We start from the raw sequence: 12,864 nt of genomic DNA, 5'->3' as shown, positions 1-12,864 counted from the left end.
AATCTTACCAGGGTGCTTCTGAGAGAGGTAGGGCTGCATCTTGCCATTGTGTCCTGAGTTCCCTTTCTTCAGCCTTGCAGTAGTGTTCTCCTGAGTTTGGCTCATCCCCCTTTTCTTGTTCTACCTCCCTCTTTACTTTTTGATACCTCTTATCTTTCTCTGTCTCTCTTTTCTGGACCTACTCTTATCTTTTTCAACTCTCTTTTTTCTTGAACCACCTTGCTCTCTTCCTTCCTGCATCTATAGAGACCATTCCCCACTTCCTGCTGTTCCATTTCTTCCTTCTGAGGGCTTCGAATTTACCTCCTGCCTCTTACAGTCCACCTACTTCCTCTTGGCGAACGCTGCTGCAAATGCCTTTCCAATCCCTTCTCCTGCCCCATCTTTCACCTGTCCCTCCTCCTTCTCCTCCTGGGCAGGGGACCACCGGTCCCCTGCCCAGGATCCTGTAACGCTCCTCAGAGCTGGTACAAGTGATGATGCCTACAGCCCAGTGGCTATTGTTGTCCTCTGGAGGGCTGATATCCCAGTGGTGCTGTCCCCTGATGAGACTGAGAGATTTTCACCTTGAAGCCCATCTCAGTGTTGAGCTGGTAGTCCTTCCAGGCCGGCACGCCTGTTTTACAGCTAATTTCCTGCAATTCCACCAATTCTACACAGGTGTAGAGAAATGTTAGCGGTTTTTATAGAGTGAGACTGACTAACAAATCAATGGGGGCCCCCTAGTAGATAATTCGACCATGATAACAAGTTTAGATAGCTGGCTGCTAAACAAACTTAGCAATGTAAAGAATGTTAGCTGACATGGACTAATCAACTATCTGTGACTGACATAAGAGTAGAACTGCTGATGCACAAACACATTTCGTAATTGAGCCTTGTGTAGTCTACTATTCCAACTCGCAGAAAGTTGCCAGTCTCACATTCTGAAAAAAATGTATAAAATGCAAAGGTTTGGAATGGACTTGACTCAACATTATGACTCATCACATCATGCTGAAGCAAGGACAGAGGATATTTTCAATTGGGTACAAGGCACTTCTGTCTGTCACGTTCTGAATGTTGTGCCCTGTTGATTGTGCCCGTTTTCCCTTGCATACATGAGTAATGGAGGTGGTTTGGTGAACTACGCTCTCGTGGTGACCTTGCCTAAGACCAGGATCTGTATTCATAAAGCGCCTCAGAGGAGTGCTGATCTAGAATCAGGTCCCTCCCTGTCCATATAGTCTTACTCATTATGATCCAAGATAAAACTGATCCTAGACCAGCACTAACACTGACGTGCTTTATAAATACCGGCCCTGAAGATGAATGCCTAGGATTTAGTTCGAACCCCAGTCAATAACACATGCTTACCTGTGTCCTCGTGACACTACAGGATGGCATCTAGCTGGACCACCAAGCCTCCATTCAAGACGAGCAGATTGGATGTCATCTTCTCCACGGCCCGGCTGTCCAGCTGAATGTCAGGGCAAAGAACCTGGTCAACCTCTTCTTTCGATAACTCATCAAGTGGTTATGAGGGGAACACAAAGCTAGGTCAGTTCTCCCTCAGCCCCCACTCATTCTGGTACTCGAATGACAGTAAAAGAATGACAGCACAAACAGCAATTATGTTACCAAACTTTGCATCTCCACTGTTCTTAAAGTAAATGTGTTTTTGTAAAATATTCAGTAGAAATTGTTAAAAGTAGTCCTTGTGCAATCATTGGTTTCTGCTTGACAAACATTTTAAAGTGAAAAATGAGTCTCAGCATCAGTCTACCATGGAATTGCCCACAATTAAGATGCAATGTTCAGTCACCCTTCAGATTTCCATACTAGTAATAAATCAATGTCTATTCGTTGCAAAAACTCCTCTTCACTTCCCATCATTGCCAACCCTCAGTTGACGAGTAGCCAAGCTGTATTCTAGACTTACTGTAATATGATGCCAGCATTGTGCAACGTTCTCACTTTAGAGCCTGCTCTGGCCACTTGGCTGGAGGTACAGCAGTAGTAGTAGCCTACTAGGGTGGTGTAGAGACAGCTGAGTCACAGTGATTGTAGAGAAAACGTCTGGGGGAGCTGTACACTGAGTACCCCCATCTACTTTGGGTGTATGGGGAAATCCCTGGGCTAGAAACCTGACCTGTGAGATCCGCTGTCATAAGTGGATGCTGCTCAGTGTTCACCCTCACCATTACAGTAGAGGAGGACTTGTGCCTCAAAAATACATTGTTATTATAATGTTCATGCAATTAAGTCAGATATCATATTACCTTGAATCTCATTCATGTTGACTCAATTGAACATTAGGGGGAAATGGTGTTGCTTCAGTCAAAACATTTGCAATGGTTCAATTATCCCTGCCAAATTCTATGATTAAATAATTGCAGACAAAAATATCAATTAACCTTTATTAATTCACTTGGGGAAAGAAGAATGGCAAAACATGATATGACCTTTACAGTTGGACAGTTTAAGGGCAAGAACATGCCATGTCATTCGGAAAACCCCCACCATGTAGCTGCCCTCGCCTGCAATGCATGTGATAAACTGGGAACTCACTGAATATAATAGTTGAACAGTGTACACGGGATTAGCTTGTTGACGCCCATTTCTCACAAAACGAAAGTGTAATTCTACTTCACCCATTTCGTGGAATGGTAAAACAACAGACCGTCGTGTGATTATCACAGGTAAATGTATACAGTAGCAAAGCTATTTTCAATTACCTACCGTTAGCTAACTTTAGCACTGAGGTAGCCTTTTCGCTCCGGGAGACCTGTCCACATTCCCGGAGCGAAGAGACTAACACTTAGGTCAGATGGTGTGGACGGCTATGCCTAGCTAGCTAGGTCACGGTGTACTACGTAGCTAACAACTGTGTAGGCTATTTACCAAACTAGTTAGATGGCAACTGCTTGAATCGAGGCAGTGCAGGGTTGGTGTCATGTCATAATTATCTACATGTCAGATAGCAATACAGAACAAACTGCTGTACGTTGTCATGTACGTGACGGGGTTTTGGCATTAATTTGCAATCGTTTATATGGGAGATAGCTAGCTATATGTTAATATTCATCTGTGGCCGGGCTTTTTAGCTAGTTAGCCGCTATCTGGGTACCAGTCGTTTCAGCTAACATTCCACTCTTTGTCGAGTGGATTGTAGCAATAGCTGAACAGAGACGTGCCAGGCTAGCTAGAAAGCTTGCTATTGATAATGTCAGTGCATTTCATTGTCATTTCCGATGAGCTTTTGCATTCGTCAATTGTAATAAAGTTGTCGAGTTAATTATCCAGGCACTAGGCTGTTGTGTAGTTCTCTAGAAACGAAAGAGGAAGTGGCTATCGCGAGGGTTCGTTTGGGATTGGATCATGTATTCATCGCTGGGTGGGCAGAGTTTGCGCATTCAGGAACACCAACACTGTACTGTACTGACAACTTTCAGCTTTTCCCAAGGTAATCAGGAGCTAGCTAGGTTGTTGGGAAATATTTTGCAATTTCCTACTAGGTCTGCAATGTTATATATAATAATTACTTTGATAAAATATTTAGGAAGGAAAAGCAATTTCTAGTTCAATCATGCAGATTGCATTAGCTAGCTAACTAATTTAGCTACATGAAAAAATATGTTTGGGGGTAGAGCCATAACGTTAACAGTAGCTATAGCCTGGACTGAAGATAACTTACTGTATGTATGGATTTGGTTTGGGGCAGTTAATATAGTCTGCCACAAAACAGATACTAGAATATATTTGACTGGCTTTAGTTTAAGGAAGTTGCTATATCTTTAGCTGGCTAGTTGTTTCTCACATTACATTGAAATTCAAGAACGTTTAAGTGAAAGTGAGATATTTGGTCCCGAGCGCTGTCATACAGATGCAAACAGTGTTCCCTCTGAAATACAGACGCCATTGAAACTTCAAGATGAAGTGCACAGGTTGTGGCCATGTTGCGTTTGAGAAAACTGCTAGATTCTGCAGCCAGTGTGGCCATCAGCTAGCTGCACAACCACTCACCAAGGAGCCTGGTCAGTACTGCCCTGTAATGTTATGTTATATAAATAAATGTTCTTACTTTTTTACTTGAAGAAAGTAAATGGGTTTTTGTAAACATGTCTGTGGAAATTGTTAAAAGTAGTCCTTGTGCATAGTTGTATGGGTTGTTTTACTTTGCAATCATTGTTTTTTGTTTGACATATATTTTAAAGTGAAATATCTGTGTCATTGTCACTCAGTTACCGTGCCTGTATACAGTCGTCATTAAAAAAAAATCAGACCCTCCTGTCATGTAATCAAACTTGTCTGTACGTGAGTAAAATAACTACTAACTGTGTATCTTTATGAAGGCACATTTATTGCTAACTTCACATTGCAAGCCACATGAGAGAGGGATGCTTTCCTCATGAATCCCTACATTCCCACAGACCCTCATTAACAGTATGCAAATAATGACACCTCCATCAAAATATGATTTATTTTACAAATGTAATGGTGAATGAAGAAAGAGGGGATATATACATACACACACACACAGTTGAAGTCAGAAGTTTACATACACCTTAGCCAAATACATTAAACACCGTTTTTCCCAATTCCTGCCATTTAATCCTACTAAAAATGCCCTGTTTTAGGTCAGTTAGAATCACCACTTTATTTTAAGAATGTGAAATGTCAGAATAATATTAGTGATTTATTTCAGCTTTTATTTCTTTCATTACATTCCCAGTGGGTCAGAAGTTTACATACACTCAATTAGTATTACCTTTACATTGTTTAACTTGGGTCAAATATTTTGGGTAGCCTTCCACAAGCTTCCCACAATAAGTTGGGTGAATTTTGGCCCATTCCTCCTGACAGCTGGTGTAACTGAGTCAAGTTTGTAGGCCTCCTTGCTCGCACACACTTTTTCAGTTCTGCCCACACATTTTTTATGGGATTGAGGTCAGGGCTTTGTGATGGCCACTCCAATACCTTGACTTTGTTGTCCTTAAGCCAATTGCCACAACTTTGGAAGTATGCTTGGGGTCATTGTCCATTTGGAAGACACATTTGCGACCAAGTTTTAACTTCCTGACTGATGTCTTGAGATGTTGCTTCAATATATCCACATAATTTTCCATCCTCATGATGCCATCTATTTTGTGAAGTGCACCAGTTCCTCCTGCAGCAAAGCACCCCCACAACATGATGCTGCCACCCCCGTGCTTCATGGTTGGGATGGTGTTCTTCGGCTTTGCAAGCCTCCCCTTTTTCCTCCAAACATAACGATGGTCATTAAGGCCAAGCAGTTCTATTTTTGTTTCATCAGACCAGAGGGCATTTTTCCAAAAAGTACGAAATTTGTCCCCATGTGCAGTTGCAAACCGAAGTCTGGCTTTTTTATGGTGGTTTTGGAGCAGTGGCTTCTTCCTTGCTGATCGGCCTTTCAGGTTATGTCAATATAGGACTCGTTTTACTGTGGATATAGATACTTTTGTACCGGTTTCCTCCAGCATCTTCACAAGGTCCTTTGCTGTTGTTCTGGGATTGATTTGCACTTTTCGCACCAAAGTACGTTCATCTCTAGGAAACGCATCTCCTTCGTGAGCGGTATGATGGCTGCGTGGTCCCATGGTGTTTACACTTGCGTACTATTATTTGTACAGATGAATGTGGTACCTTCAGGCATTTGGAAATTGCTCCCGAAGATGAACCACACTTGTGGAGGTCTACAATTTATGGCTGGCTGATTTCTTTTGATTTTCCCATGATGTCAAGCAAAGAGGCACTGAGTTTGAAGGTTGGCTTGAAATACATCCACAGGTACAGCTCCAATTGACTCAAATGATGTCAATTAGCCTATCAGAAGCTTCTAAAGCCATGACATCATTATTTTGAATTTTCCAAGCTGTTTAAAGGCACAGTCAACTTAGTGTATGTAAACTTCTGACCCACTTTAATTGTGACACAGTGAAATAATCTGTCTGTAAACAATTGTTGGAAAAATTACTTGTGTCATGCACAAAGTAGATGTCCTAACCGACTTGCCAAAACTATAGTTTGTTAACAAGAAATATGTGGAGTGGTTGAAAAATGAGTTTTAATGACTCCAACCTAAGTGTATGTAAACTTCCGACTTCATATATTTTAAATTGAACCTTTATTTAACTAGGCAAGTTAGTTAAGGTCTCCCAAGTGGCGCAGTGGTTTAAGGCACTGCATCTCAGTGCAAGAGGTCCCCGGTACAGTCCCCGGTTCGAGTCCGGGCTGTATCACATCTGGCCGTGATTGGGAGTCCCATAGGGCAGCGCACAGTTGGCCCAGCGTCATTCGGGTTTGGCCGGGGTAGGCCGTCATTTGTAAATGAGAATTTGTTCTTAACACGGAACCCAAACTGGCTGCCATCGTGCATAAATTGATTTTGTCCACCCACACCAAACGCGATCACGACACGCAGGATAAAATATCAAAACAAACTCTGAACCAATTATATTAATTCGGGGACAGGTCGAAAAGCATTAAACATTTTTGGCAATTTAGCTAGCTAGCTAATTTGTCCTGGGATATAAACATTGGGTTGTTATTTTACCTGAAATGCAATTAATCCACACATAAAACGATCAACCGACTCGTTTCTAGTCATCACTCCTCCTTCCAGGCTTTTTCTTCTCTTGACTTTATATTGCGATTGGCAACTTTCATAAATTAGGTGCATTACCGCTACTGACCTCGTTCGTCTTTCAGTCATCCACGTGGGTATAACCAATGGCATGTGGGTACCTGCTTCTATAAACCAATGAGGAGATGGTAGAGGCAGGACTTGCAGCGCGATCTGCGTCAGAAATAGAACTGACTTCTATTTTAGCCCTTGGCAACGCAGACGCGCACGAGCAGTGTGGGTGCAATAATTGAATAACATAGATTTGTACATTTGTTTTGCAACGCACGCGACGTGAGCGGTGTAATCAGCCTGTCAGCCCTTGGCAACGCAGATGCTTGTTGGCGCGCACGAGCAGTGTGGGTACAATAATTAAATAATATAGATTTCTAAATTTATTTTGCAACGAGAGGTGTAGTCAGCCTGTTGTTAACTGACTTGCTTAGTTAAATAAAGTTTAAATAAATAAAATAACATTTTTATTTACAATGACGGCCTACACTAGCCAAACCCGGATGACTCTGGGCCAATTGTGCGCCGCCCTATGGGACTGACTCCTAATCACGGCCGGATGTGATACAGCCTGGATTCGAACTAGGGACTGTCACGGCCAGTTGTGATACAGCCTGGATTCGAACCAGGGTGTCTGTAGTGATGCCTCTAGCACTGAGATGCAGTGCCTTAGACCGCTGCGCCACTCGGGAGCCCCAATAGCCTACACCAATGTTCCTTCTAAACTGTGCGCAGTGTTCCTCTTACTGCCATGCAGATGAAATACCAGTGCACACAGAGAAGCATGAGATTGAACTTCACTCAACTTTCTAGAGTTTTCCTCTTTAGTTAACACTATCAACGTTTCGCTCTGCTGTGGGAATTGTGCTCAAATCAACACAATATTAAACACTTTCGATGTAACATACCGAAACAAAAGGAACTATGCAAGAGTTGGTGTGAGAGATTTTCTTTTTGGAGAAGGATTTGATTGCATTGACATGCAGAACTCAGGCCCTTACTCTACACAGACCGGTGCGTCATAACCAATCAGTGCTGTAGTATGCCTAAATGCAAATAGCCATTGACATATATGGATCTGTGCAATTCACCTAGAACTGGATAACATAAGCTATCTTGAGTAGATATGCTTGTTTTGAAATCAACGCGAGAGCTGCATGTAGCCACCTGTGCACACATATTCTTTGCTAGTTAGTGAGTTATTATCCCTGTTATAGCTAATTTCTTGTCAATAATGGGGAGTGGTTGCTTCCTACAAGAGCACAAAATGTGTGCATTTCTAGCCATCTTTGAAAATCAAGTCAGGTAAAGATAATTTTTTATGTCTTAAAGGGGCAGTGTTGTATTTTGAAACGGTATTGAATAAGCTAAGTAGGCAGAGCGTAGCATATTTTGTCTGACTCTCGGGTAATAAATAGTATGGGAATAATAATGAGATTTATTTTGTAAAATGGTTTCTTGCATCAAACACAACATTTTTAGTCACCTCCTTGTCTGAAGGACAAGTGGATAAACAGGTTAATGTCAGGCCCTACGTGTTTTTTTTCAGTCTCATGGAATGTAGGCCTACATTGAACACCACACATTTGCTGCTACTGTAGTCTGAACGATAGAACAGCTTTTTCCATGTTAAAATGTTATGGGATGCATTTTTCTCAATTGTTAACTGTAACTTAAAGCAGTAAAGCCTCAGTGTTCACAGTAAACGCGCACCAGAATTTGCACAGAATTTTCACAATGTTCAAGTTTGCGCTCACTAGACCTGAAATTTGCTCAGTGCCGAAAATGTTTTGAGTGAACATTGGCCTACACCAGACAACTGAGGGAATTCTGATCAAGTTGACAATGTAATTCACAAGCACTAATGCAACTGATGATTTTTTTTGTTATTCAAATGCAGACAACACTTCTGGAAGTTCACCTAAACCGTTAGAGCCATCACTGGAGAGTGTGAATGAGAAGACAGAAATGGAGAGTGATGTGTCAACCCTGAATAACCGGGAAACTAACACTTCTCCGAAGCGGCCCAATGAAGAGCCCAACAGCAACCCTAAGAAAAAGGTGGATATTAAAACCAACATTTATTATACTGTGTTTGAAAATATTTTTTATCTGAAGATGTTGTTTTATCAGTCACTAAACTGTGTCAATAATACTGTCCAGATATAGAAACTGATCACCTAGCTTGTAGGCCCACAGGAAGAGTAGCTGCTGCTCCTGCAACAGCTAATAGGCATCCTAATAAAACACAAAATGTAAGTAATGTTGATTGAGGGAAGAGTGGATATACTAAGATTTGTTCTCTTTTTTCAACCTTTGGCTCAATCAGAGAAAAAAGAGGAAGAGGACCAAGAAGAAGAAGGACGGCGGCCCTGCGTCATTGGACTCTGACCAGCTGACCTCTGACCTGTCTGACATCTCCCTTATGGACAGCCATGGGAATAACAGGAAACAGGAATTTGCGGAGTCCTCCGACAGCGATGCCAGCGCCATGGACGAGACACCCAGCTCACTTCATGACACGTCTGCCTCAGTGGAGAAACCAGCCAGTGCATCAGCATCATCAGCAGCACCCAGTACAATCAGTCCATCTGGGAACACATCTGACAATCAAGATCCTCCAAGCACTGCCTCGTCACAGCCTGAGGCCAGCGCAGAGAGCCAGCCTGCCGCAGGGAAAGATCAACAGAGCAGTGAAGAGAAAGACCTATCTCAGTCACCTACAAAACAGACCTCCAAGTCGGCTCCGAATGACACTCCTGCCTCTCTCACCGACTCGGCTGGCAAATCCACCACCACCATCCCCCCTCTTCAGTCAGCCTCAGTGGTATCGGCGAAGACCGCTGACCAGAAAGCTCCAAAGGCTGCTGACGTGAAGACCACTGACCAGAAAGCTCCAAAGGCTGCTGACGCGAAGACCGCTGACCAGAAAGCTCCAAAGGCTGCTGACGTGAAGACCACTGACCAGAAAGCTCCAAAGGCTGCTGACGCAAAGACCGCTGACCAGAAAGCTCCAAAGGCTGCTGACGCGAAGAGCATTAAGAACAAGAAAGACGTGGCCAACTCAAAGCAGACGAACCTGGACCAGAATGCGAACCAGAATGCTAAGCAGAACCAGACCAGACAAGACAAACAGAAAGGGACAGATGATCAGCAGAACCAGGATTCGAAGCAAACCACCGCTGGTAATAAGATGGTGTTTGGCTCTCAGAAGAAATCAGAGGTAATGTAGCTGCTTGACATTAAAAAATACACTGAGGGTACAAAACATGCTCTTTCCATGACATAGATTGACCAGGTGAATCCATGAGAAAGCTATGATCCCTTATTGACTTCACTTGTTAAATCCACTTCAAGCCTTGAGACATGGAGTGTGTATGTGTGCCGTTCAGAGGTTGAATGGGCAAGACAAAATATTGAAGTGCCTTTGAACGGGGTATAGTAGTAGGTGCCAGGCGCATTGGTTTTGACTGTGTCAAGAACTGCAACGCTGCTGGACATTTTAACACCTTGTAGAGTCCATGCCCCAACAAATTGAGGCTGTTCTAAGGGCAAAAGGGGGTGCACAACATAAGGTATTCCTAATGCTTTGTACACTGGGCCAATCCTATGGGACTCCAGGTTGGTTGTGGCACAGCCCGGAATATGAACCCGGGTCTGCGATGCAGTGCCTTAGACCGCTGCGCCACTCAGGGGAACCAGGTTTTCTTTTTCAATCAAATATATTTGTGTTGCTATGATACGGGCTAGTATTTATTTCCATAAGGTAACCCTAACTTAATATAGCCCCTATTATAAACCTGTATTATGGCAACATTTGCCACCATGTGTGCTAATTAACTAAATAAAATAAAAAACTGCTTAGACTAGGTTATTATGGCTGATGTAGTTTGTTTTGTCTAAGGGTGTGGGGGGAGCTTGTTACCTTCCCTGACTTGGTGTGTGTTTGAGGTCATCTACATCCGGGCCTTCCCTGTGGCTCAGTTGGTAGAGCATGGTGTTTGCAACGCCAGGGTTGTGGGTTCGATTCCCACGGGGGGCCAGTACAAAAAAAATGCATGAAATGAAATGTATGCATTCACTACTGTAAGTCGCTCTGGATAAGAGCGTCTGCTAAATGACTAAAATGTAAAAATGTAGACTGCGCAGAACCACTGATCTACAAATCACCTTTAATTTTAGTCTTGAGGGATTATATTCTGTGCTTCACCCTGCTGAAACTCATCCCCTCAAACACACTATTTACATTTTAACATCTGACTTACAATCAGCACATTCAATTAAGATTGGTATAACAAGCACATATCAAATTCATTTCAAGTGAAACCTTCCTCATAAAAGCAGCTATCAGCGAAGTCCGTGCTAGTAAGAAAATATAAGTTCCGGTATTCACACGAGAAAGATGAGTAGAGTAGTATGGTGTTCTGTTTTTTCTTCCTAGGTGTAGGGCGCAAGGGAGGTCAACCAAGGTACTGAGAGACCATCTCTTCAAAGAGCACCTTGGTTGACCTCTGGCCAGGTGGAGAGCAGACTGATCCTCAAACTGTCTGTTTCTCCTCTGGCCAGGTGGAGAGCAGACTGATCCTCAAACTGTCTGTTTCTTCTCTGGCCAGGTGGAGAGCAGACTGATCCTCAAACTGTCTGTTTCTCCTCATGCCAGGTGGAGAGCAGAGGCTCCAGTGTGGACCCACAGGTGGAGAACATGGAGGTCCAGCAGCAGCCTTCCCGTGGGGGAGGAGACGCCTCCTCCCCTACACCACAGAGCCCAGGCGCCAAGAAAGAGAAACAGAAAGACAACAAAAGCGACGACTCTGAAACCAAGGGTCAGGATGTTCCACCGCCAAAAAGGTATTTTAAATCGTGTGTTGTTCATAACAGAAGTCACACAATTATAACATGAAGAACCTAAAAGGCACACTTTTCTTGCATTGATAAACATCTATAGGTGCACAAAAGCACTTTCAAAAATACCCACAGACCCGCACAGCGCTACTATCCATTATTGTCTGTGTACACAATGCTGTGCTTATTTCCAAACACGTTTTTGAGAGTGGGAATCCACTCTTAACTACAGGTATAGAAGCAAAGAAAGTATTCATACTCCTTGACTTATTACACATTTTGTTGTCTTACAGCCTGAATTCAAAATGGATTAAATAGATGTATTTTCTCACCCATCTACACACAATACCCCATGACATTGAAAACATGTTTTTAGAAATTTTTGCACATTTATTGAAAAGTAAATACAGAAATATTTAATTTACATAATTATTCACATCCCTAAGTTAATACTTTGTAGAAGCACCGTTGGTGGTGATTTCAGCTGTGAATCTTTTTGGGTAAGTCTCTAAGAGCATTTCACTCGTCAAGTTCTGAAGTTGATTGTTACTTGCTAGACAGCCATTTTCAAGTCTTGCCATAGATTTTAAAGATGATTTAAGCGAACTATAACAAGGCCACTCAGGAACATTGAATGGGGTCTTGGTAAGCAACTCCGTGTATATTTGGCCTTGTGTTTTATGTTATTGTCTTGCTGAAAGGTGAATTTGTCTCTGAAAGATTTTCGTCTAGGATTGTACCTGCACTGTATTCTGTTTCTTTTTATCCCAAATAACTCCCTAGTACTTGCCAATGACAAGCATACCCATAACATGATGCGTCCACCACTGTGCTTAAAAATATGAAGTGGTACTCAGTGATGTGTTGTGTTGGATTTGCCAGCAACATAACACTTTGTATTCAGGACACAAAGTTCAGTTCTTTGCCACATTTCTTTGCAGTATTACTTAAGTGCCTTGTTGCAAACAGGATGCATGTTTTGGAATATTTGTATTCTGTACAGGTTTCCTTCTTGTCACTCTGTCATTTAGGTTAGTATTGTGGAGTAACTATAATGTTATTGATCCATCATCAGTTTTCTCATATCACAACCATTAAACAACCTTTAACAGTGTTAAAATCACCCTTGGCTTATAGTTGAAATCCCTGAGCAGTTTCTTTAATCTCCGTATACTGAGTTAGGAAGGACGCCTGTATCTTTGTAGTGACAGTGTATTGATACATCATCCAAAGTCTAATTAATAACTTCACCGTGCTCAGAGATATTCAGCGTCTGCTTATTTTTATTTTTGTACACTTCTACCAATTGGTGCCCTTTGTGTGAGGCATTGAAAAACCTCCCAAGTCTTTGTGGTTGAATCTGTGTTTGAAAGCCAGTACTCAAT

General features: G+C 42.4%; 1 protein-coding gene across 4 annotated transcripts in view; it reads left to right on the top strand.

Annotated features, from left to right (window-relative positions):
* The first annotated feature begins 2,537 nt into the window (after positions 1-2,537).
* LOC115171805 (E3 ubiquitin-protein ligase rnf213-alpha) overlaps positions 2,538-12,864 on the top strand; it is a 66,450-nt gene continuing 56,123 nt past the window's right edge. The window contains exons 1-5 of one of the 4 annotated variants that reach the window (XM_029728952.1): positions 2,539-2,681; positions 3,895-4,016; positions 8,571-8,698; positions 8,967-9,860; positions 11,298-11,485. In XM_029728952.1, coding sequence (XP_029584812.1) covers positions 3,914-4,016; positions 8,571-8,698; positions 8,967-9,860; positions 11,298-11,485 — 1,313 coding nt within the window. In that variant the 5' untranslated portion in view covers positions 2,539-2,681; positions 3,895-3,913. Of the gene's footprint in view, positions 2,682-3,894; positions 4,017-8,537; positions 8,699-8,966; positions 9,861-11,297; positions 11,486-12,864 lie in introns of all 4 variants that reach the window. The other 3 variants (XM_029728954.1, XM_029728950.1, XM_029728953.1) reach the window with 3 other exon arrangements.

The sequence above is a fragment of the Salmo trutta genome, chromosome 32, assembly GCF_901001165.1.
Source record: "Salmo trutta chromosome 32, fSalTru1.1, whole genome shotgun sequence".
NCBI lineage: Eukaryota > Metazoa > Chordata > Actinopteri > Salmoniformes > Salmonidae > Salmo > Salmo trutta.
The sequence above is the reverse complement of the archived record's forward strand: the minus strand, read 5'-3'. Positions and strand labels throughout refer to the sequence as shown.